This window comes from Cyprinodon tularosa, unplaced genomic scaffold (genome assembly GCF_016077235.1).
Source record: "Cyprinodon tularosa strain WSP-4 unplaced genomic scaffold, ASM1607723v1 ctg12, whole genome shotgun sequence".
Taxonomy (NCBI): domain Eukaryota; kingdom Metazoa; phylum Chordata; class Actinopteri; order Cyprinodontiformes; family Cyprinodontidae; genus Cyprinodon; species Cyprinodon tularosa.
Window position 1 is genome coordinate 2,763,071 of NW_024038003.1, and position 21,719 is coordinate 2,784,789.

The following is a 21,719-nucleotide window of genomic DNA, read 5'->3' on the forward strand; positions in this document are numbered from 1 at the left end:
AAGTCTTCGTTTAACATCTGCAACCAATTATAGTGAATCCAGCTAATCAGAAAAGTCCTTGCAGGACAGTTGAACAGCTGGACTTTCTGATAGTTTTCATCTGCATTCTTTACTTAAAACCACTGTTTGAAGAGTCACCAAAGAATCAAATAACTAAGCTTACATTGTATAGAAATGTTAGGGAACAATTTTAGACTTAGACAACTCTATTTTCATTTTGTATTCACATTGTCTATACAAAAGGAAATTTTGTTTAGTACAGCTTTCAGACAATTCCATTCCATAAAGTGCAGCAGTGATCAAGTGTAAACAGTGTGGGGGAAAAAATGATGGTGCAAAAGGGTTATGCTGTTATGGAATTTCAGACCAATAATATATATGGTGCAAATATGCATTGTTTTGGTTTGGTGTTATCAGTGTGATGCAGAGTTTGTGACATGATTTAGAAGAACAGTTCAGCTTTCTGGTGGCGATCAGGAAGAAACTGTGGCAGAATCTGTTGAACCTGCATTGAATGCTGCATAGCCTTTTCCCAGAGGGAGGGGTCAGGAGCCCCGATGATCGTTTATGCTGTTCTCGCCACTCTTCTCACCTTCTTCCAGCAACCTCCACACCCCACAGTGAGACAGCTGGTCTAAATGCTCTCCATGGTGCTTCTGTAGAAGGTCGTGAGGATGGGTTGGGGCAGTTCTCGATATAAGCAGTTTGTATGACTAGTAGACTGTGATTTATAATTGAGGTTAAAAGTACTGACTTAAAGGGTCTAAACACAAATGCATGCGACACTTTTCAGATTTTTCAAAATCTGAAACACTACCTAAAGCATTTGTGAGAAGGAAAGCAGTTTTCTCTCATGGGCACCAATTCTTGTTTGGTTGAGACTTCTCACCAAGTGGCAATGCATAGCTTTGGATCGCCCTGCTTGAATCAGCAGAGTGGAAACAGTACAGGTCTAATAATTTCCAACTCTTTTCTAAACGTTTAGTTTACTAACAAATTGTTATCAGTTGCAGGTGTTCAAACAACAGGGAAATATGATTTAAAGAAATAAAAAAAAAATGTATTTCTAATAACACTTTTGTATCGTTTTAAATCAAGAATCCTTAGGCAAATGTTAGTATATACAGCAACCAGAATTTATTGGACTTAATGAACATCGACATGACATAACAGAAAAGCACAGAAGGAAAGCAAAAATGAAATTATCCATTAGATCATTTATCTAACTTTCATTTATAGAGTGTACAAAAATGGAGTAGCTGTCGGCCCTCTGCTTTAGTTCTTATTCAAATGTTACTGATGTCATCAGTTTTTAATAAAACTAACATGATAACATAACATTTTTTCATACAAGTAACAAAAAAAAGAAAAAAGAAAAGGGATGTTGGTCTCTTGTTTAAATATTTCATGAATATCGTTGAGAAGGATGGTGGCAGCTTCAATCATCTAGGAAGTCATCATCAAGGTTAACGTCTGAGGTGTCGATGTCATCCAGCTCCATGTTGTCCAGGTCCACTTCCAACTCATCCAGAGTCTGTAGACACAGATTAAATTCTCTTCACTTAAATGTCCTGGTAACATTATTTAATTCATCCATTTTTGTGATTATCCAATTTTAACCTAAGTAAAGAAAGGCCAACCTTCTCCTTCTCTGACTGAGAGAATGTAAGTTTTTCCTCCACCACCTCCTCCTTCTTCACCGCTGCCTCAGGAGCTGCAGGTTCAGGCTGTGAAGGCGTCTCAAAGGCCGCTGGCACTGAGCTGGTTTCATCACTATCTTTCGTCTGTCAAAGAAAGCATGATAAATGATCAGAGATAAGTGACTTACTAAGCTCCTGACTTTCTGCTGCCTAACTGGAGGATCATAGTTTTGCAGACAAAGTTTAAAAAGTATTTTTTAACAAACCTGGGGTGAAAAGGGAACGAAGGTGCCTTTAGGCTCATATCCCTGTGCCTCCTCCAGAATATTTCGGTCCTCATTGGGCTAGAAATATAGGGAAATATACACTTTTAACTTTTACAGTACCGGTAGTCGTTCTACATACATTTGATCAATGTTTAAGTCAAGAGTACCCCTGCAGAGCAAAAACATTTAGGTTTTGTGAATATTTCACCAGACAGTCGACTTACTGTAACGAGTGGATAGTCTTTAGCAGGTCGGGAGCTGCCGATGCACGTCTCTCTCAGGTAATGCTCAGCTGCAAAAGCTTCTCTCAGCCCAGGAAACAGGTTCTCGTACTCTGTGGGGTCGGCAAGTGATTCGGCTGCCTGCAGCGGAGACAAAAATATTCAAATATTTAAAAGTGTCACCATAATTGCACAAAAATTTTTTTTTTTTAAACACACTGGTGCTTGATCTGACCTTCTGGTTGACTTTAGCCAAACTTTCCCTCCATAGTTTGACCACACGGGACACTTGACTAGGGAGGTATGTCCGAGCCAAGAACGCAGCCTCTGGTAGTCTGTTAGTCTTGATTAGGAGTTCCAAACATTGATCCAAGCTGAATAAATAGAGATGATAATAATTAGGGAAAAAAGGTTTTTAAAAGCCTGCAATCTTTTATAAAGGTATGCTGTATTCCTGTGTGTAAAAGTAAATCACAAACAAAAAACATCACTGAAAATTCTGATTTATTGAAATAAATGGGTATTTATCATCTCACAGATCTAAGACTTACTTCCCCTGCAGGAAATATGTCATGAAGGCCACGTTGTTCTTGCCATCCCTTTCCGCCCCTTCGGCCAGCTTGCCCACCATGGTGGCGTTACCTGACGCTGTTGCAAGCAGTAGCAGGCCGCCATAATCCTGAGCATGGTGCAGGCACTCCTGGGCTAAGCTGAATTGGCATTTACTGATGGCCAGCTCTGCCAACTGCTTCCATTTCTGCTCCGACTACAAAGGTTAGAGAGACAACTATAAGCAATAGCTTTCAGGACATCAATTAAAATCAGAGGAATAGATGCAAGTTAGTTAGTATTGATAGAAGATGAAGAAACAGCCCTACTTCCGCTTCCACAGCCAGCTGATAGGCAATCTTCAGCTCCCCCAGTTGCAAGGCCAACTCGAACCTGTGCTCTGGGTCTGTAGATACGGCCAACGCCTGCTGTTTGAAGCCCTAAAGAAGACACACAAACAAAACACGTTAACACATAGAAAGACAAAGCTGGCTTTAAAATGGAGAAAACAGGGGGAAAAGAAAACATTAATGTATAAATACACCTAAAATAAAGGCAGTGGAAGTTTTTCTATGGCTACATAACAAAAGTTATCCATCAGATATATAAAAGAGTGTTTTAAGGCCATCTAATGACTGTTTTTTTTCCTCTCTGGACTGATTAAGTCTGTTCTGATTACTTACAACTAGGGCTGCAAATGACTATTGTTTTTATATTAAATTATTCTCTCAATTATTTTTCAGATTAATCATCGGATATTAAAAGGTTCCTTAAAGAAGACTTTTTTACAGAATTAAACCATCTGAAACTAAAACTTTTGCACTTGAGGCGCTCTGGATAGACCATATTGAAAGACAAAAAAACTTAAGTCTTAAAGGCAAAATAAGAATATATATTTTTTTTACAATTTTGGTATAATTATTCTATTTCTATCAGATTAAAGCATTTACTCTAAACTCCAGTTAACGATTAATTCAATAACAGATTAATTACGACTAATCTGATTAATTGTCTCAGCCCTGATTACAACTATAGTTTCTTGTGAAATCCTAAATCTCTTCACAGAAAAAATAATAAGTGGTTCTCTACAGCATACAATAAAAATGAAAATAAGGCCTAAATATCCTGCTTCACCTGTTTCTCCAGGAAATGTGCAACCCTGGTCCTTTGCTCTTTGGGGATGGTAGGCAGCACCTTGTCTGCCATCCCAAAGTCCCTTCTCATCACAGCAGTCTGATACTCCAGGACAGAAACCAACAGCGAATAGCTGACAATGTTGAGCTCCTTGTCACCAAGGTAGAGGCGGTCATCCTTTGGAATGTAACCCAGAAGGTACATGGTTCTGAAGGAAGAGTAAGCAGGAGTGATTAAGTCTGCAGTACGCAGAGTTTAGGTTTTCCTTGGATTGATTTCCCATTATGGTTAAGCTAGATATCTTTGTATTTAAACGGCATATATTATCAATGTAAAACTCGATTCCCACCTGTCCAGGTGTGCAATAGTGACAATCTCGCCTCCCACATAGTAGTTGAGTCTGTTAACAGAACTGGTGTAGATGAAGCAGTCTCCAACCCAAAGTCCAGTCTTTACGATCTCCTGGATCTCTCCCAGGACCTGAATGCATTTATCAATACAAACAAAGGTTAGCCATTAGATATCTAATTAAATTAAAAGAATTTAAATATTTCAATATGTATAGAAGCAGGCTACATTGAGAGGGGTTGTGAGTTTGAAACCCACTCCCACAGACTTCCACTCTGGGTCTCTGAGCAAGACCCTTAACCCCTGATTGCTCCCCGGGCGCCCCACGATGGCAGCCCACTGCTCCCCCCAGGGGATGGGTTAAATGAAGAGGTAAATTTCTCCAATGTGAGATCAATAAAGTTTAATTATTATAATAACTAACAGTAAATCAAGCTGTCATATACAAGGTGATTCTCCCAAGCACTGACCTCAAAGGCATCTTCAATGCCATCCTCTGTTACTCCCTCATTGTTTTCCTGGGAGGCAGCTACTTTTTCTGCCATGTAACGGAGAATGAAGAATGATTCCTCTGTAGCGATGCAGACCAACTCACCAGAGTCCGACCAAAAGATCTAAGGAAATTATAGAAGACGAATATTAGAGAGAAATTAGTAACAGAAATGCATGAATTAACAGACTTTAGGTAGGGTTTTATTAAAGAGTACTGCAAGTTTTAATGAGTTCTAAGATCTACATGAATCATGAAGGACTTTGAGAGTGAATCTAATAAGAAACATTATTCGATAACATCAGAACATTTTAAGTTTAACTCACTCAACATGCATGGTGTTCATAGGAAAGGAGTTACTTTTAAAAGCTTGCTGTTTTATCAAAGTTTAGAAATAAATCTAAGATGGGGGTAAATGTAATTTAAGATAAAATAGATCATCTAGATTTATTAAAGTATTTAAACTAAGATTTCTAAGATCCTGTGGAAATACTTTTATGATACAATGGAAAATCTTTAAAATAATATTGAAACAGGGAGAAATCGAGCAAACCAAAGGACAGTCGGAGGCTTACATGTTTGGGTTGGATCTCGATGCGACGAATTAGCTCCGTGTTCTCCCAGTCATAAAATGCCAGACCGTTTACAGACCTCACCCCAAGCAGGAACCCCCCATAGATTCCTTTGAAACCAGAACAACCAACACATATGAGCAAAATGGGTTTAATCTACTTCCAAAAAAAAAAAAAAAAAATCATAATCTGGACGAGGAATTGTAACCAACCTTCTGCTCCAAAGTCAGGCTTGAAAGATTTATTTTCTTTGAAGTTTTTGAAGATTTTGACAATACTGCTGCTTTCTCTGATGGCATATCTGTTAAACAGCATAAGTTTCATTGGAAAGTTGTTAATTGCTATCCAGAGGAAATAAATATGTCTTTCATTTTTTTTCCAAATTTGAATACTCACTCGGACGAGTCGTGGGCCCAGACAAACTCCTGAGCTGAGCCGAAGCTCTTGTTCCTCAGAGCCATTGCAGTATAGATGATATACTCTCCATCGCCGCAAACGACAACAAACCTGGTGCACACAAAATGATTACATATATTTCACAATAAAAATTTAATTCCAAACAAATCACTTTAACCAGAACCAGAAGAGACATTTGCATACCGTCCATTTGGGTTATGCTGGATGGTTTGAGGGTAAATCTCACAGCTGCCCATGTCTTTCACAGCCAGCGGCAGTCTCTCTCCATCTTTAATTTCTGCTTCACCCATGGCTTTCAGGTTGGCCTGCTGTATTTCACTGTGTTTGGCCCAGATGATCTTCCCACTGGTGTCCATAGACATTGCTGGCTCCTCTCGTCCAACCTGCAGAATTTATTTATTTTTTTAATCAAGTTTTTGTTTTACACTTCCTACTTCAACAAAACAAATGCAGTGGTTTAAAATGTAGCTTTGCTGAAACAAGTTTTTTCATGAACTCACTTTGATGATAATGCTTCCTTCGTCATATCCCAGTGCCACATTGTTAGAGCCTCTAAGACCACATACACACCACACTCGCTCCATGCCGTAGTTCAGGGTGCTTTCCAGGCGGTAGGTGCTTGAGTGCCAGATCCGCACCGTACCTTAAGAAAAATAAAATAAAAGTTCCATAAATCAACCATTAATTAGTCAACAACAACAATTTGGTTATTTGTGTATTGGGATAAATGAAGGTTCTCGACATACCATCCTCAGAACCTGTGATAATTATGGGGAGCTCTGGGTGGAAGCTGACACAGGAGACATTCTGGGCATGTCCCTCCAGAGTCTGAACGCAGGTCTTATTCTACAAAATTAAAATATGTATGTAGATATAATGAGAAGGGGGGATATTATTTTAAATGCAATATTTTTTTAAATATTTAAAAAACTTGGAAATATTCTAAAGCAAAATAAGTAAATCTCTCTTTAACTTGAGATTACGATCCAACATTTACTTTATTCAAAAAGGGGGTCAGAACTGTCTTGCTTATTTTAAGTTCTGCATCAATACAAACAAAGAAAGATTGAAGGTATCGTACCTGGTAGTCCCAAATCTTGACCTGGCGATCATCTGCCCCTGAAATCAAGTAGGGTTTGTCTCCACCGCTGTAGTAGTCGATGCAGTTCACTCCCTTCTCATGACCCTCCAAAGTGAAATTGGGAGAGGAAGAACCCAGCTGCCACACCTGTGCAAACCGAAAATGTGCTAAAGCATTACTAGGTTTTCTTTAATAAAAAAATGTAATGCAGGTTAATCTGGAATGGTCCAATCACAATCAAACATCAGGTTCTAATTGGTACTTTAAATACTGTTTAAAAACATAAAAAAATATGTTTATGAACATATCCCTTCACGCATAAATGGGGAAATGCTGTAAATTTTTCCCTATGAGTTACACTACTTCTATTAAAAATAAACAAAGTTATCAGTACATTTCTATATGTCATGGATGTCAACAAGAAAGGAATACAGCATTTAAAAACAAAAACAAAAAAACAAGAAGATAATATTTAAAAAATTTCTGGAGACACAGTAGAAATGGCAATTAGCAGACAGCAAAGCACCTACCTTAATTGTTCTATCCAAAGAGGCGCTAGCAAACTGATTGTTGTCCTTAGGATTGATGACAATCTGCATCACATAATGAGTGTGACCCTCAAACACCTGGCTGCATGACCACTTCTTGTCCCAGTCCCACAGCTTGATCAACATATCATCTGCATAGGAGTAAACCAACATTAGTGCTTGTCTGAACTAAAGACACAACAAAGCAGCCTTTAGTTTGTCATGGTTAATAGCCTACCACTGCTGGTAAGGATGTACGGCTGGGTTGGATGGACAGCAATGCAACGGATATAGTCAGAGTGGGCCTCAAACATATGAACCCGTTCTAAGGTGTTATAGTTAAACACACGGATCTGCATGTCATCCTGTTCAGAGAGGGAGAATACAATTATTTGTACAGTCTAAACAGTGTAGTCCCTTTAAACTGGTATGGGAGCAACAGAAAGAAAGAAAATGTTACTTACTGCTCCTGTGATGACCCAGTTCTTCCTGGCTACAAATTTGGACGCTCTGACAGGCAGGTCACACACTTCAAAGGTCTTGACCAGAGTCTAAAAACACAGATGCTCATTACAATAACTTAAAAATTATGTTATTCTTTAAGCATCTGTTAATACGCACTACTGATATAACCATGTTTATCGTTCCATTAATCTAAAAGGAGGGTTTTTGTCAATCCTTTCTTTAATTATATTGTTTTCATACCTGCGTTTCATGGTTCCACACGCAGACGCTGCCGTTGTAAAGACTGGCCAGCATCCATGGCTCGGTTGGGTGAAGATCAACACTCTTTACACGGTCCGACCTGGCTGTTAGCCTCCGCTTAATGTCCAGCCTCAGAGGCTGTGAAGATGAAGGACAAAAGTATGTTATTTTACGCTGAGAACAATATCTATATGGCTGAGGGCAACAAGCAATCTATTTGGCAAGAAGACTGTAGCAATAACAAGAACAGCAGTTAGCGGCTAACACTGTAAGACAAGGATTTTAAGCAATGCAAACAATCGAACATACATTATCTGATAAAAGAAGCAAAATAATAGAAATACAAAAGCAACCAACTCAACCAAACAATCTTTAGTATTTGAGTATCAAAAAGCATTTAATGGTAAACATATTTAAATGGGCTACTAACTGAAGCTCATTAGCAGCTAAGCTAATTCCAAGAGACTATTTCCATTTGACATTTACTCTCCCGATTTTTTTAATTAACCGAAAATATTAGATTCAATATATTAAAACCAGGCAAACGTATGTGCCTTTAAACAATAACCTACCATGTTTTATCCCCGTGTTATCACAATGTGAATAAATAAAAAGGTTGGTAACACTTCGGTCTGAGGTAACAGTGAGCAGCGCACTGGATACTGACGTGGAACTTCCTGAAACAACGTCTCGCGAGAGTTGGTTTCTCAGATTGGTGACGTGACATGTAGATGCCAAAGTGGCAAAGTGGCTGAGAAGAGAAGATAAGGAAAGAATGTTATTGGCTGCAGTTTTCCATAATTCACTAGTGATACATCTCATAATTATAAAATAATTATCATTACAGATAACTAGTCTGTAAGTATATACGTTTGCTATGTAATGAAGGCATTTTATTGTTCCACAATGGGGAAATGAGGCTGTGGGGATTGAACTTGGTACTTGCAACCGGTGAGCACAAGCCCACTGTTCTAACCACTAGGCCAACACTCCCCACAGTAAAGAGCATTACCAGAAGATTTTGACTTGGAATTCTAGCTGAAATGCAGGATTATGTTTTTGAGGAATTGGCTGGAGAATTTATTCCCAGGATGTACAGGTACTGGTCATAAAATTAGAATATCATGAAAAAGTAGATTGATTTCAGTAATTCCATTTAAAAAGTGAAACTTGTATATTATATTCATACATTACATACAAACTCATATATTTCAGATGTTTATTTTGTTTAATTTTGATGATTACAAATGACAACAAATGAAAATCTCAAATTCATCATATCAGAAAATTAGAATATTGTGAAAAGGTTCAAAATTGATGGCCCCTGGTGCCACACTCTAATCAGCTAATTAACTCAAACCACCTGCAAAAGCCTTTAAATGGTCTTTCAGTCTAGTTCTATAGGCTACACAATCATGGGGAAGACTGCTGACTTGACAGTTGTCCAAAAGACGACCATCGACACCTTGCACAAGGAGGGCAAGACACAAAAGGTCATCGCTAAAGAGGCTGGCTGTTCACAGAGCTCAGTGTCCAAGCACATTAATAGAGAGGCGAAGGGAAGGAAAAGATGTGGTCGAAAAAAGTGTACAAGCAAGAGAGATAACCGCACCCTGGAGAGGATTGTGAAACAAAACCCATTCAAAAATGTGGGGGAGATTCACAAAGAGTGGACTGCAGCTGGAGTGAGTGCTTCAAGAACCACCACACACAGACGTATGAAAGACATGGGTTTCTGCTGTCGCATTCCTTGTGTCAAGCCACTCTTGAACCACAGACAGCGTCAGAAGCGTCTTGCCTGGGCTAAAGAGAAACAGGACTGGACTGCTGGTGAGTGGTCCAAAGTCATGTTCTCTGATGAAAGTAAATTTTGCATTTCCTTTGGAAATCAAGGTCCCAGAGTCTGGAGGAAAAGAAGAGAGGCACTTCATCCACGTTGCTTGAAGTCCAGTGTAAAGTTTCCACAGTCAGTGATGGTTTGGGGTGCCATGTCATCTGCTGGTGTTGGTCCATTGTGTTTTCTGAGGTCCAGGGTCAACGCAGCCACATACCAGGACGTTTTAGAGCACTTCATGCTTCCTGCAGCTGACCAACTTTTTGGAGATGCAGATTTCATTTTCCAACAGGACTTGGCACCTGCACACAGTGCCAAAGCTACCAGTACCTGGTTGAAGGACCATGGTATCCCTGTTCTTAATTGGCCAGCAAACTCTCCTGACCTTAACCCCATAGAAAATCTATGGGGTATTGTGAAGAAGAAGATGCAATACACCAGACCCAACAATTCAGAAGAGCTAAAAGCCACTATTAGAGCAACCTGGGCTATCATAACACCTGAGCAGTGCCACAGACTGATCGACTCCATGCCACGCCGCATTGCTGCAGTAATACAGGCCAAAGGAGGCCCAACTAAATACTGAGTGCTGTACATGCTCATACTTTTCATGTTCATACTTTTCAGTTGGCCAACATTTCTATAAATCCTTTGTTTTTATTGGTCTTCAGTAATATTCTAATTTTCTGATATGATGAATTTGAGATTTTCATTTGTTGTCATTTGTAATCATCAAAATTAAACAAAATAAACATCTGAAATATATGAGTTTGTATGTAATGTATGAATATAATATACAAGTTTCACTTTTTAAATGGAATTACTGAAATCAATCTACTTTTTCATGATATTCTAATTTTATGACCAGCACCTGTATTGGAGAATAAAAGTCACATTAAAACACAAGAAGACAATTCCTGAAACACATCAACTACTAGATATTTTCCTGCAGATGGCAGCTTTGTGAAATTCACTTATATTTGAGATGGGTTTTCTTCACTCTTGTGTTAAAATTGTAAAAAAAAAAAAAAAAAAAAAAAAGTCCTTAAAACGAATGTTTATTTTATTCTACCAACATCATTTTTAAACTGAAATTTTTAGAAAAAGCATAATAAGAATATTCAGGTAGGAAAAAGAATGTCAAATATTAGAAATAACTGATGCTAATAAATTACTGGAGGTAAATCAACAACCTTTTAGAATCAACGGTTTAGCTGTAAAGATGCTGAAGGAGGAATGTTGAATTTGTATTTTGCATTATTATCCTTCTAAAAGACCTGCTTCTTTTACATTTCCTGAAGGAGTCCACATTATTTATTTTAACATCCTTTGAAGAAGAAATATACTCACTGCATCATAGAACTTCCATCGTACTTTTCCCACACATTTGCCTTTTTCTTCAGGCCAGACCCACCATACGCAAATGAACAAATAGCACTGGGGCTCACTGATCAGTATTTTTACCTCTGCCAATTAGTTTTTTTAGGAGAGTTTGTGTGTGTAGGTCTGGACTTCTCTAGTTTTATTATTATTATTATTATAATTTCAGTGGCCTCTTGGAATCAATGACTTACAATAGTGCATTGGCAGTTTAAAGAGTAAAAAATGTGTTTTCTGTTAAGTTAGATCAATGTGTGACCCCAATTCTCTAGATTGACTTAAAACCCAGAAGAACCAATTGATCTTTAAAGTTGCTAAATTGCTTAAAGGCAATCAGAGGGGGTGCAGTACTGATGAAATTTAGCATTGGATCACTCTTAAGGACAATTCAGAGTTTTACAACTGGATGTACCCTGCCTGACATGACTCTACAGCATCCCTGAAATTCTAGGTAATATGGATTATGTCATCATTGAATTCTTTACACTCCTTTTTTCATTATTTTTATAATTTAAAATTAAACGTGTCATTAAAAGACGGCGTGCTTTAAACGTGGAGTGCTCTGAAAAACATATTTGTATAATTACATAATTCTTATGTTGATGGGTTTTTTTACACTAAATTGTAAAATCTGTCAAAAATAAGTAAAGTAAAATAGTTTTCAGATGAGTATTTAATCTAACAAGGGGAAACACAGCTGTCCTGATCACCCTGGTACAATGTGTGAACAATGATGTCCCTCATTGATGAATCATCAATAAAATGTATTCAACTAAGTCATTTGGAAAGTAGGATTAATTTCTCCAGCCACAGCCTAGGACAGATGGCTCTCGGCAAGAGATCACCTAAATAAAACCTGTCCTATAACATGAATTATGCCTAACTATCATAAAGAGCAACACATCATGCAGTAATCTAATAAATAAAAAAATAAAAAAATAAAAGACAGAAGGGAAAATGGCATAGAAATGTAATGACGTGCAAATGATTAAAGAGCCATTTAGGCTTTTGAACTCCAAGATGCAAGAACTGTTATGAACCTCTGAACCTTTTGAGAAGCTTGCTAAAATGAGTCCAGGAGTGCATAACTTATCCAAGTGGTTACGAAGGAACCCAGAACATTTATACTTCTACAAGGTCTTTCTTGCTAAGATCTTTAGGTACATTTGATGACTTTTGTTGGTTTCTTTCCTAAATAATGTCCTTTAAGCATTTCTGATTCCATTCCAAATCAACTAATTTTGGTAAAACAATCCTGCATGACACAGTTTAGAATATGAAATAAATTTTTGCTACAAAAGCCTCTTAAAAAATAGTTTACTGATTAAGAACAATATCACCACTTGTTCTGCCCTCATGTCTAGTAGGTGTCTCTGTTTTATTTTATCCTCCATATAAATACCATCCTCTCTGATTTAAAAATTGAATTTAATAGTTTTCCAGCCTTAAAAATATCATACAGGAAAAAATGTCAAATATAAAAGGCAAATTCTGCACAATGGACTGACTTTTTGTGGCCCCTGTCAGTAATTTAACAATGATTTGGAACACTAACACAGGTGAAACTCTGAAATTCTTACTATGTAAGTATAACATAAAGTGTTTGTTTTTTGATGACCAGTCTTTTTACAACCCCGTTGATACAGCTAGGGCATCGAAGGAAGACTTACCAAAATCCTGTTAGGATTGCTGAAAGTAGACAGAAATATTTGTCCTTTTTTTCAATCGAGGCCAAGAGAATTTCAAAACTGGATATAAGAAATAATGCAAATCTACAAAACCCTTTTTTCGTCACTGAATATAAATATTTAGGTTTACATATAGATTCGCATCTCAATTTCAAAACTCATATCCAAAAGGTTCGTAATAGGATTAAGTTTAGTTTAGCAAACTTCAGATTCATTAGAGATTTTCTTTCAACTGAAGCTGCTAAATCATATTTTTTCTCCATGATTTTATCCCATATAACATATTGTATAATAAGTTGGTCCAATACTCACTCTACTACAATAAAACCATTAGAAACATTATATAAACAAGCATTAAAAATACTGGATAAAAAACCATACCACTACCACCATTGTAGTATTCTGAGGAAATATCAGTTACTTACCTGGAACAATCTTATCAAATTCAAAAACATCTGTTTAATTTATAAAATCAGACATGGTTTAGCACCACCTCCACTATGTGACTTTGTACAGTTCAGATCCAGTGAGGTCAGGGTAACCAGAGGGGCAGTGAGGGAAGACTGCATCATCCCCCGGAGAAAACAGCCTTTGGTTAGGCTTTTTCTCCGTAAGAGCATCTCAACAATGGAACACAGTGCCAGAAACCATCAGAGACTCTTTGTCATTCTCTTCATTCAAAAAGAATGCAAAAAAAATGGCTTGTAGAGAGCCAAATTTGTGGGCACTAAGGTTTTTAGTGTGTATTTAAATAATTTTACAATATATTTTTAATAATTTTACATACATTTTACTTCTTAACCATAATGTTTTTATGTAATTGGTATTGTAATTTAATCTTGTGATTTTATACATGTGTTTATTTTTAAGGTTGCCTTTTTAATATCTGGCTGGGGGACGACCGATGAAAATTAGCACTCCTTAGCTAACTCGGGTATATTTACATTGTTTTAATGTTTATTAATATAAACTGTCCCCTTTCAAATAAACAATAAATGAAAATGAAATTTCTCTACTAATAATCTACGCATCCCCCATCTGACTACTTTATTTAATTAAAATATTTTATGTTCATGGGTTTTGAAGTGGGCTGCATGGTACTGAAGTGTGTAGCACTGTTGCCTGGCTGCAAGAAGGTCCTGGGTTTGATTCCCTTGCCCGGGGTCTTTCTGCTTGGAGTTTGGATGTTCCCCACTGCACGTGTCGGTTCTCTCCGGGTACTACGGATTCCTCACTGTCCAAAAACATGACTGTTAGGTTAATTAGCGTCTGTAAATCGTCCTTGAGTGTGAGTGTGCATAATTGTGTGACTTTGTGTCTCTGTGTTGCCCAGGCAAACTGTCCAGGGTGTAGCCTGCCTCTCACCTATAGACTGCCCGAGAGTCTATAGGTGGATGGATGGATGGAAAGCAAGTAAAACAAATAATTTAAAAGAAATTTAAAACAGCAGCAGAAAATGATTTTAAGTTATACGGCTGAGAATGTTTTCCCTTTAAATCGAAAAAACCTACCAATTTAGAAAGAAAATGCTTTATAGAGTTTAAATCTACATGTGGCATCAGACTCTGTTTTGACGCCAGTCCAAACTATACCTTTTTTATTACCCTAAATATTCCAGAAGGAGAAATCAATGTTCCCACTGGTAACCATAAATATATAGAACCTACAGGTCGAAGCTTGGCTTTAAGAGAACGCACATTAAACCACAGGAGGCAGAGCAGCAAATGGAGCTAAAAATGTGTGTGTGTGTGTGTGTGTGTGTGTGTGTGTGTGTGTGTGTGTGTGTGTGTGTGTGTGTGTGTGTGTGTGTGTGTGTGTGTGTGTGTGTGTGTAAGCATCTGAAATGAATGTTGGCAAAGTAGACCACGAGTTTAGAGGCTGACTTGTTAGGAACACAGTGTGGGCAGAGCTTTGCCTACTTAATCGGCATGTGTAGCTAAAATAAAAGGTACTGAAGAACTTTATCATAATGAGCAGTGCAATAGTTGTTTTTATTACCCTTTTTATACCAATACTATATTGGTTTTATTCATCAGTAGCTCATTCTTAAGTGTAAATATGATCCACTTTCTTTTTCTGCAAATACAAAGCTCTCAGTGTTAATGACATAACGTTTCTTGTGCTATTTGGACCAACTTCCCACTCAGATGCTTATTATTTTTAGATATTCTATACCAATTTGAAACACAAAGCTTTCCTAGTCCTGCCAGCCAGTGATAATCTAAATCTTAAAAAAAGCTCCTTTTGCATGATGTAAAAGGAAGAGGTAACACTTTTCAATAGCCATAATTTATAAATGGTAAAGAGAACATTTATGAATGAATTAATGGATAATAATTTCTAAACGGCATCTAAACTATTTATGAAAATTAAATAGATCATATTGGCCTGCCATGTTAATTTAGCCCTAACATCCGTGCACTTAAGACCTGAACATAGCTTTTATTTTTAATTTAACTTCCCCCGTCATGTTGGACCTACACTTATCTAACATCAGTGGGTTTAATACTTTAGGAAATGGTCTATTTACCCATGAAATATTAAATATCTGTTGGTTATTAGTAATGGTCTTCTTACCATTTATAAATAATGGTTATGATGGGTTTTTGTAAAGTTTAACCAACAAAGATAATTGATCGTAATTGATCCCAGTGGAAAACACAACCAGAGCATGACACAATTATGTCTTTAAAATAGAAGTTTGTAAAAAAAAAAAAAACATGTACTGAAGTTCTGTAACGTTGTTGTCTGTTTCAATTCCCAGCTACTTCAGAAAGAACAACTCCAATAAATAAACATTGTGAGGAGCTAATAAAGCAGCCAGCCAGAGGTATGTCTAAATAAACACTTTACTACAATGGCTGAGTTATCCTCCTTTGTTTGTGCAAGGTTCTGCAGAAACTTGTGATTACCTTTAAGTTAAATCATCTCTTAACGTCTGCAAATTAAGGACCATGATAAAGGGTTTTAAAACACAGTAATGGACACATGACAATGTTAAACACTGCTTCATTCATTGCTCAATTCCTTTTAATATCAGATGTACATTGCCAAAGGATATGATAAAGCTCAACTAAAATATTATGAATTGATATCGAGAGCATTTTCTTAGAGAACGTCTTACTTTAGTGTTTCCATAAACTAACTGTGTCAGACATCAGTTCATCTAACACCAACAGGACACATGTTTATCTAAATCTGCTCATCAAAGCACCTGTACTGAGACAATAACACAGCACTGTTTCATTCACACATGTCTACCTACCATGTCCCCTGATAACAGAGGCAACAATTCATAATGCATTCCAAAGTGAGTTATTAAAACAATGTTCATAAAGAGGATCTGAGCATGCTGGAGGTTGTAGTGTAAGGTTGATCTGCTGTTACTCTCTTAGTCAGATTCTGATCAAGTAGTCGGTGCTGCTTAAAAAGGCCAGTTTAGGTTTTCTTGAAAACCTGCTTGCAAACAACCCCTCTAGCTCTCAGCTCCTGCAGAAGAAAGAAAAAGAAGAAAAAAAATCTTCATATTTACCTGCAAAACACAATTTTTTATTCTGCAATATCAGGTTGAAGGGAATTACTAATTATTAATAATTAAATTCATAGGATTTTTGTAATTCAAAAATATAAGCCCAAGATAAATAATTAAATACTAAGATAGAATGTATTTCTGTAAAATGAAACAGAAAAACAAAGTGTTAGATTATTTCTTTCATTAATTGGTGCAAGCATAAACATATTATTTTTAATGAAATTTGATTCAATTTCAGCACCCAACATATAGGATACCGAATTGTTTTAATATGAAATGCAATCAATTTTTCCACTTTTTCCTTTCCTTAAACTTTGCAGAGGGGCTAAAATGAATCATTCGATCGTGATGAGCATAAGTTTCAGGACACACTGGCATTACGAGACAACACTTTTAGTGTAAAGACTGGTTTTGTTTTCCAAAATCACAGTAAGTCCAAGTATGCATCCAAATGAACTAAACAAAAAGTTAAGAAAGACGACATTTCAAGATTAAGAATTATTTTTCTAGATAACTGTTCTTCCTCTTTAGGCCCTCCACTATTGCTTTTAATTTGTTTGTCAACAAATTATAAATGAAAATGACAAAAAAGAGATAATGCAATCTGCATAGAATTTGACCAGTGAAATTAAACAATTGGTAAAATTTTTATTAGGCCAGAAAAGTTTATTTTCTACCTATATTTTAACCTTAATGCATGCCTGCATACTCTCATTTGCCTTATCTCTTTTTCCACATGGACAATCAAGGAATTTCTTGAAGCTTTGATCCATGACACATCAGTGGAATATATATATTGTGACAGACTGTAACATATCTATATATATATATATATATATATATATATATATATATATATATATATATATATATATATATATATATATATATATATATATATATATATATATAACCCACACCTTTTTGTTACATTTGAATTTATATTAATAAATAAATAAATGAATAAATAAACGAATAATTAAATAAATAAATACATAAAGAAAGAAAGAAATTAATTTTATGTGCTTGTAAGTTATTTTTGTAGCATGCAATATATTTTATACCAGCAGATGTCACTGTTGTCCTTGAATCATCCTTTTTCCAATCAGTTGGAAGAAATCCTCTGATGTCCAATTTCATGGCTGCTGATTGAAAACATCTGTTGGCATCACTTTAACCGAATAATTTGGGAGATTAATTTAACTCTGCTTTGAAAACAGTATCCACGCTGGAGAAAATCTGATATTATTGAGCTTGTAAAAATGGTAATGCGCTTGTCATTACTAGTTATTAATTTAAATTGATCATTAACAATGTCTTGAGCATACATAATTCAACTTATGTCATCTAAAATCAGACTAAGTCCGATATTTTTCAGAAGTGATTGCCCTTGCATCCGCACAGGCCAATTTAAACTGGAGTCACACATGGAGAGATGTATGCCTTTCACATACTGTGCCGAGAGCCATTCTGGATCTGGATTAAAGTGTCTAAATTGCTTAGATTAATATTCATGCCAGGAGCTGCTGTGTTCTCACCAGATGAAGCTCATCCCCCTGCACCCAGTGGGTCCAGCCTCTTCCTTCCACCTCTCCTTTCTGAACACACACCAGTTTGTCTCCCTCCCAGTTGATGGTTGTCTGTGGAGTGCCACAAATGTGTGTATGTGTGATTTAAAATGAAGAAGAAAACCATCTTTAATAACTTATTAAACATTTAAAAAAGATAGATTAATACATTCAATTATTTCTTGAATTAATAAAAAAGAATAGTTCACATGTTTACATATTCAAAAAAAGAAAAAAAGAAAAAAAAGAAAAAAAGAAAACCAGTTAACATAGTGGTGTGAAAGAAGATCTAAGAATTGCATAAACTTAACCCCTTTTGGGCACTACTGAAATACTTTAAAAAATCAAAATTTCAAGCCAATAGTGTTACTTTAATGTCACTGTAATCCAGGAAAAGACCTTATTACCTTTGTAACATTCAAAAAATATGGTTATTTTGATCGGAAATGCCAACTTGCCTTAATATATTAAGAAAAATAAAAAAATATCTTCTATAAGAAATTCATGGAAAACACTCTGAGAGTGAAAGAAACACTTTTTTGAGTACAACATTACCTTAAAGGCATTAATGCTGATACTGGCACTTTTTAGTTTATAAACCTAAATATAATTGTTAACTATAGGCTTATTCACTTTAATTTTTAGTTTTTCAATTCTTTTTCCCCTTTTTCCCCCTGACCTGTTAAGTTTTTTCCCCAACTTAATTTAAAGTAGGTAAAATATCATTCAAAGGTTTCATCTAATTGGTCAAATTTCAACATAAGATGTGCAGCCATGAAGCAGTATATTTGCTGAATGACTGGATATAGATGTTGTGCTTCTAGACCTCACTGAGGGATGGATATGCACTATGCAAGTGATCAAAAACAATAACTCGCCCTATAAAGGGTTAAAAGCTAATCTAATTCAAATAACTTTTTTTTTAGTTTTATATGAAAAGAAACGCATTTAAGAAATAAATACAACATACATTTTATGCTCAGTTATGCGTTTTGCATTAATTAAAACACAGATCCCAAGTGCCCTCATTTCCCTATTATTCTCTCTCTTAAACACCTTCCTAATAGTTCAGAGCCTATAAGTAAAAAAAAAAAAAAAAAACCCTGTCAATTAGATTACAGTTAATCCCTGATCCTATTCAGCATTCAGAAACGCAGTCCAGTGAACTGAGTCCTGACATTGAGGTTTCCCTTCCCAGCGCTTCCCCTGCAGCGCCTGCCATTGGTCTTCATTACTTCCAGTCGCAGGAAAGACTGCTAAAAAGTCTGAAGAGAAGAAAGTTTTGGAGTTGGTGGGAGAAAAAAAAAAACAGTGTAAAAAATGACCAGCTCTCACTGCACCATCTGCTCATTAAAGTGCAGTCTGGATGGGGTCTCCTGCTAAATCAACCCACAGATTTTCTGCACCCAGGTGGTTGCGCGCCACAGGCCTCCGCTCCTAAAGCAAAGACGCACTGCGCTGCATACAAATCAACTCACCATGCATTTCCTGCCATCGACTCCTGAGAGATCCTCCTCGAACTCCTTACCCAGAGAGAAGTCCATGTTGTAGTTCTTAAATGTAGTGAGGGTCTTGATGATCATGTGGTCCCCGTCATGAACGATGTCCTTGGCTGGTTTCAGCAGAAGGGCGATTTTTCTGATGGCAACATTTACATCTGCAAAGAATGCAACCATGAATTAGAGTGAATAGTGGCTTGCACTTTAGGAAGGAAAAAAAACGTATTTATAGGACTTGATGATTATCCAATTAAGAGCTGTGAACTCACCAAGAGCCTTCATGTACTCCTCAAAGTTTCTATTGGAAACCATTTCCCAGTATCCGCTCAGATCAGCAGGCATTGCGGCTCCTTATACGCGGCTTCTCTCTGGTAAACCTGGATTTGGAGATCCGACGCTCTGCGCAGGATATCTGCTGAGGAAGATGATAGAAAAGCCGTTAAAAGTCTCAGTGAAGCAAACTCCTTCTAATCCGATTACCTGTGGAATCTTTTTTTTTTTTCAAAATTAAAATCATGGTTCGCACCTCCCTCTTCGCCTCCCACAGCTGATAATCCGTGTAATGTCTGAATCCCCATCTAAGTCTAGGCTACAGCACTGAGGGGAACCTGAGGCATGATAGAAATTTAATGCAGGAAATAAAACCACTTCTGTTCTTTATACTGATGCATGTTTGCAGAGTAATTATATAGTTTTACACGGTGTTCTGTGTAAAGCATGGGCGTAGGTTTGCATAGGGACCATAGGGACAATATATATATATATTGTATTTTTACAATTTTGGTATAATTACTGATCTAAGTGGGTTGCTCTGTCGGGGAAAGGCACATTTTACATTTATATTACTGTATGTTTTAAAGTCTCTATACTCCAGTTAATGCTGATGTTCAACTCAGAAACTGTCACGAATGACTACAGAATTCATTGTGGTGTAATGATAAATTACATACTTAATTAGTTGACGATTATTGAAATAATCAATTAATACATTTAATTTTTTTCAGCCCCAGATAAAATACATGAAATTGGCTACACAGAGTAACTACAGCCCAGATGTTCAACTTTTATAGTGAAGTTAATATTTTAATGAATGTATTATATTGTTGGATACAGAGAGAGCATAGTAGGTAAAAATATAAGAGTGGGGTTTAACTCTGCACAATTCTATATCTAAAAAGTAAAATCCTGTATTTACCTTCTCTCTTAGTCGTTCAAATGATTTTCAAAGTGGAAAAAAGTCCTAATTCATTAGAGCCGGTGATACTTCAAACATTGATAAACAGCATCTAATGAGTGTAGTGCTTATACAATTTTTATTAATGTAGCAAAAGGATGCTTTTCTCTTTTAACAATGAATTCCTCTTATCAGTACGGATGCTCACATCGAGCATAAAAAAGGGCATGAATATTGCATAGCACCAATGACAACCGACTGATAGTGTCCCTACCAAAGTTCAAATCAAACCTACGCCCTTGGTGTAAAGCAAACTTGTTTTAACAGATATTTGTGTGGGCGCCAATCAATAAAGATTATTGGCCAAATTAGACTTAAACAATTAAAAATACAATACCAGTCTGTTACAGTCTGTCACAATACTATCCATCTTAACATTAAAACCCAGCCTTTTAATGTTAGGTTTAATGTTACAGACCAAAATGCATCAGGACATGTTGGAGAAGCAAAATGAATTTAATTTTTTATAAAATTACCCCAATTTAAACAAATTGAATGCTTTTCAGTTGTGAAGAGGAATGTTGATATGAGGTGCCCCCAGGGACATAAATCAGAATTAACTTGCATATACACATATTAAATTACACTCTTCCATATAATATACTGAAAACCTCACACAAACACTAGTAAAAAGCTCTCACATAAACTAGTGAAAACATTTACCTCTTATATAATCTACTCAAAAGCTCTCATACAAAGTAGTGAGAACTGTTCATATAAACTGGTGAAAAGCTTTACCTTTCATACACACTACTAGAAAGCTTTCATATACACTATTAAAAAGCTCTCATATACACTACTAGAACGCTCACATATACACTATTAGAAAGCTCTCATATACACTACTAGAACGCTCTCATATACACTACTAGAACACACTCATATACACTACTAGAAAGCTCTCATATACACTGCTAGAACGCTCACATATACACTACTAGAACGCTCTCATACACGCTACTAGAAAGCTCTCATACATGCTACTAGAAAGCTCTCATATACACTACTAGAACGCTCTCATATACACTACTAGA

At 36.4% G+C, this 21,719-nt stretch overlaps 2 protein-coding genes across 2 annotated transcripts; both read right to left on the bottom strand.

Moving 5' to 3' along the window:
• Positions 1–1,114: 1,114 nt before the first annotated feature.
• On the bottom strand, positions 1,115–8,659 carry copb2 (COPI coat complex subunit beta 2). Its single transcript, XM_038271247.1, has 22 exons — positions 8,523–8,659; positions 7,951–8,088; positions 7,710–7,796; positions 7,484–7,610; positions 7,249–7,397; positions 6,719–6,865; positions 6,384–6,483; positions 6,138–6,280; positions 5,821–6,020; positions 5,617–5,727; positions 5,433–5,521; positions 5,224–5,330; positions 4,629–4,772; positions 4,160–4,290; positions 3,811–4,018; positions 3,006–3,116; positions 2,679–2,893; positions 2,363–2,501; positions 2,131–2,268; positions 1,907–1,984; positions 1,641–1,784; positions 1,115–1,534 (listed from the first exon to the last, which is right to left on the bottom strand). Exons 1-22 carry the CDS (start codon positions 8,523–8,525, stop codon positions 1,439–1,441), a joined length of 2,805 nt encoding a protein of 934 aa, XP_038127175.1. The 5' UTR covers positions 8,526–8,659; the 3' UTR covers positions 1,115–1,438.
• A 7,201-nt stretch (positions 8,660–15,860) lies between these two features.
• On the bottom strand, positions 15,861–19,882 carry rbp1.1 (retinol binding protein 1, cellular, tandem duplicate 1). The gene is made up of 4 exons (XM_038271271.1): positions 19,721–19,882; positions 19,431–19,609; positions 17,923–18,024; positions 15,861–16,341 (listed from the first exon to the last, which is right to left on the bottom strand). The coding sequence occupies exons 1-4, from the start codon at positions 19,791–19,793 to the stop codon at positions 16,291–16,293; spliced, it is 405 nt and encodes a 134-aa protein (XP_038127199.1). The 5' UTR covers positions 19,794–19,882; the 3' UTR covers positions 15,861–16,290.
• Between the last annotated feature and the right edge of the window lie 1,837 nt (positions 19,883–21,719).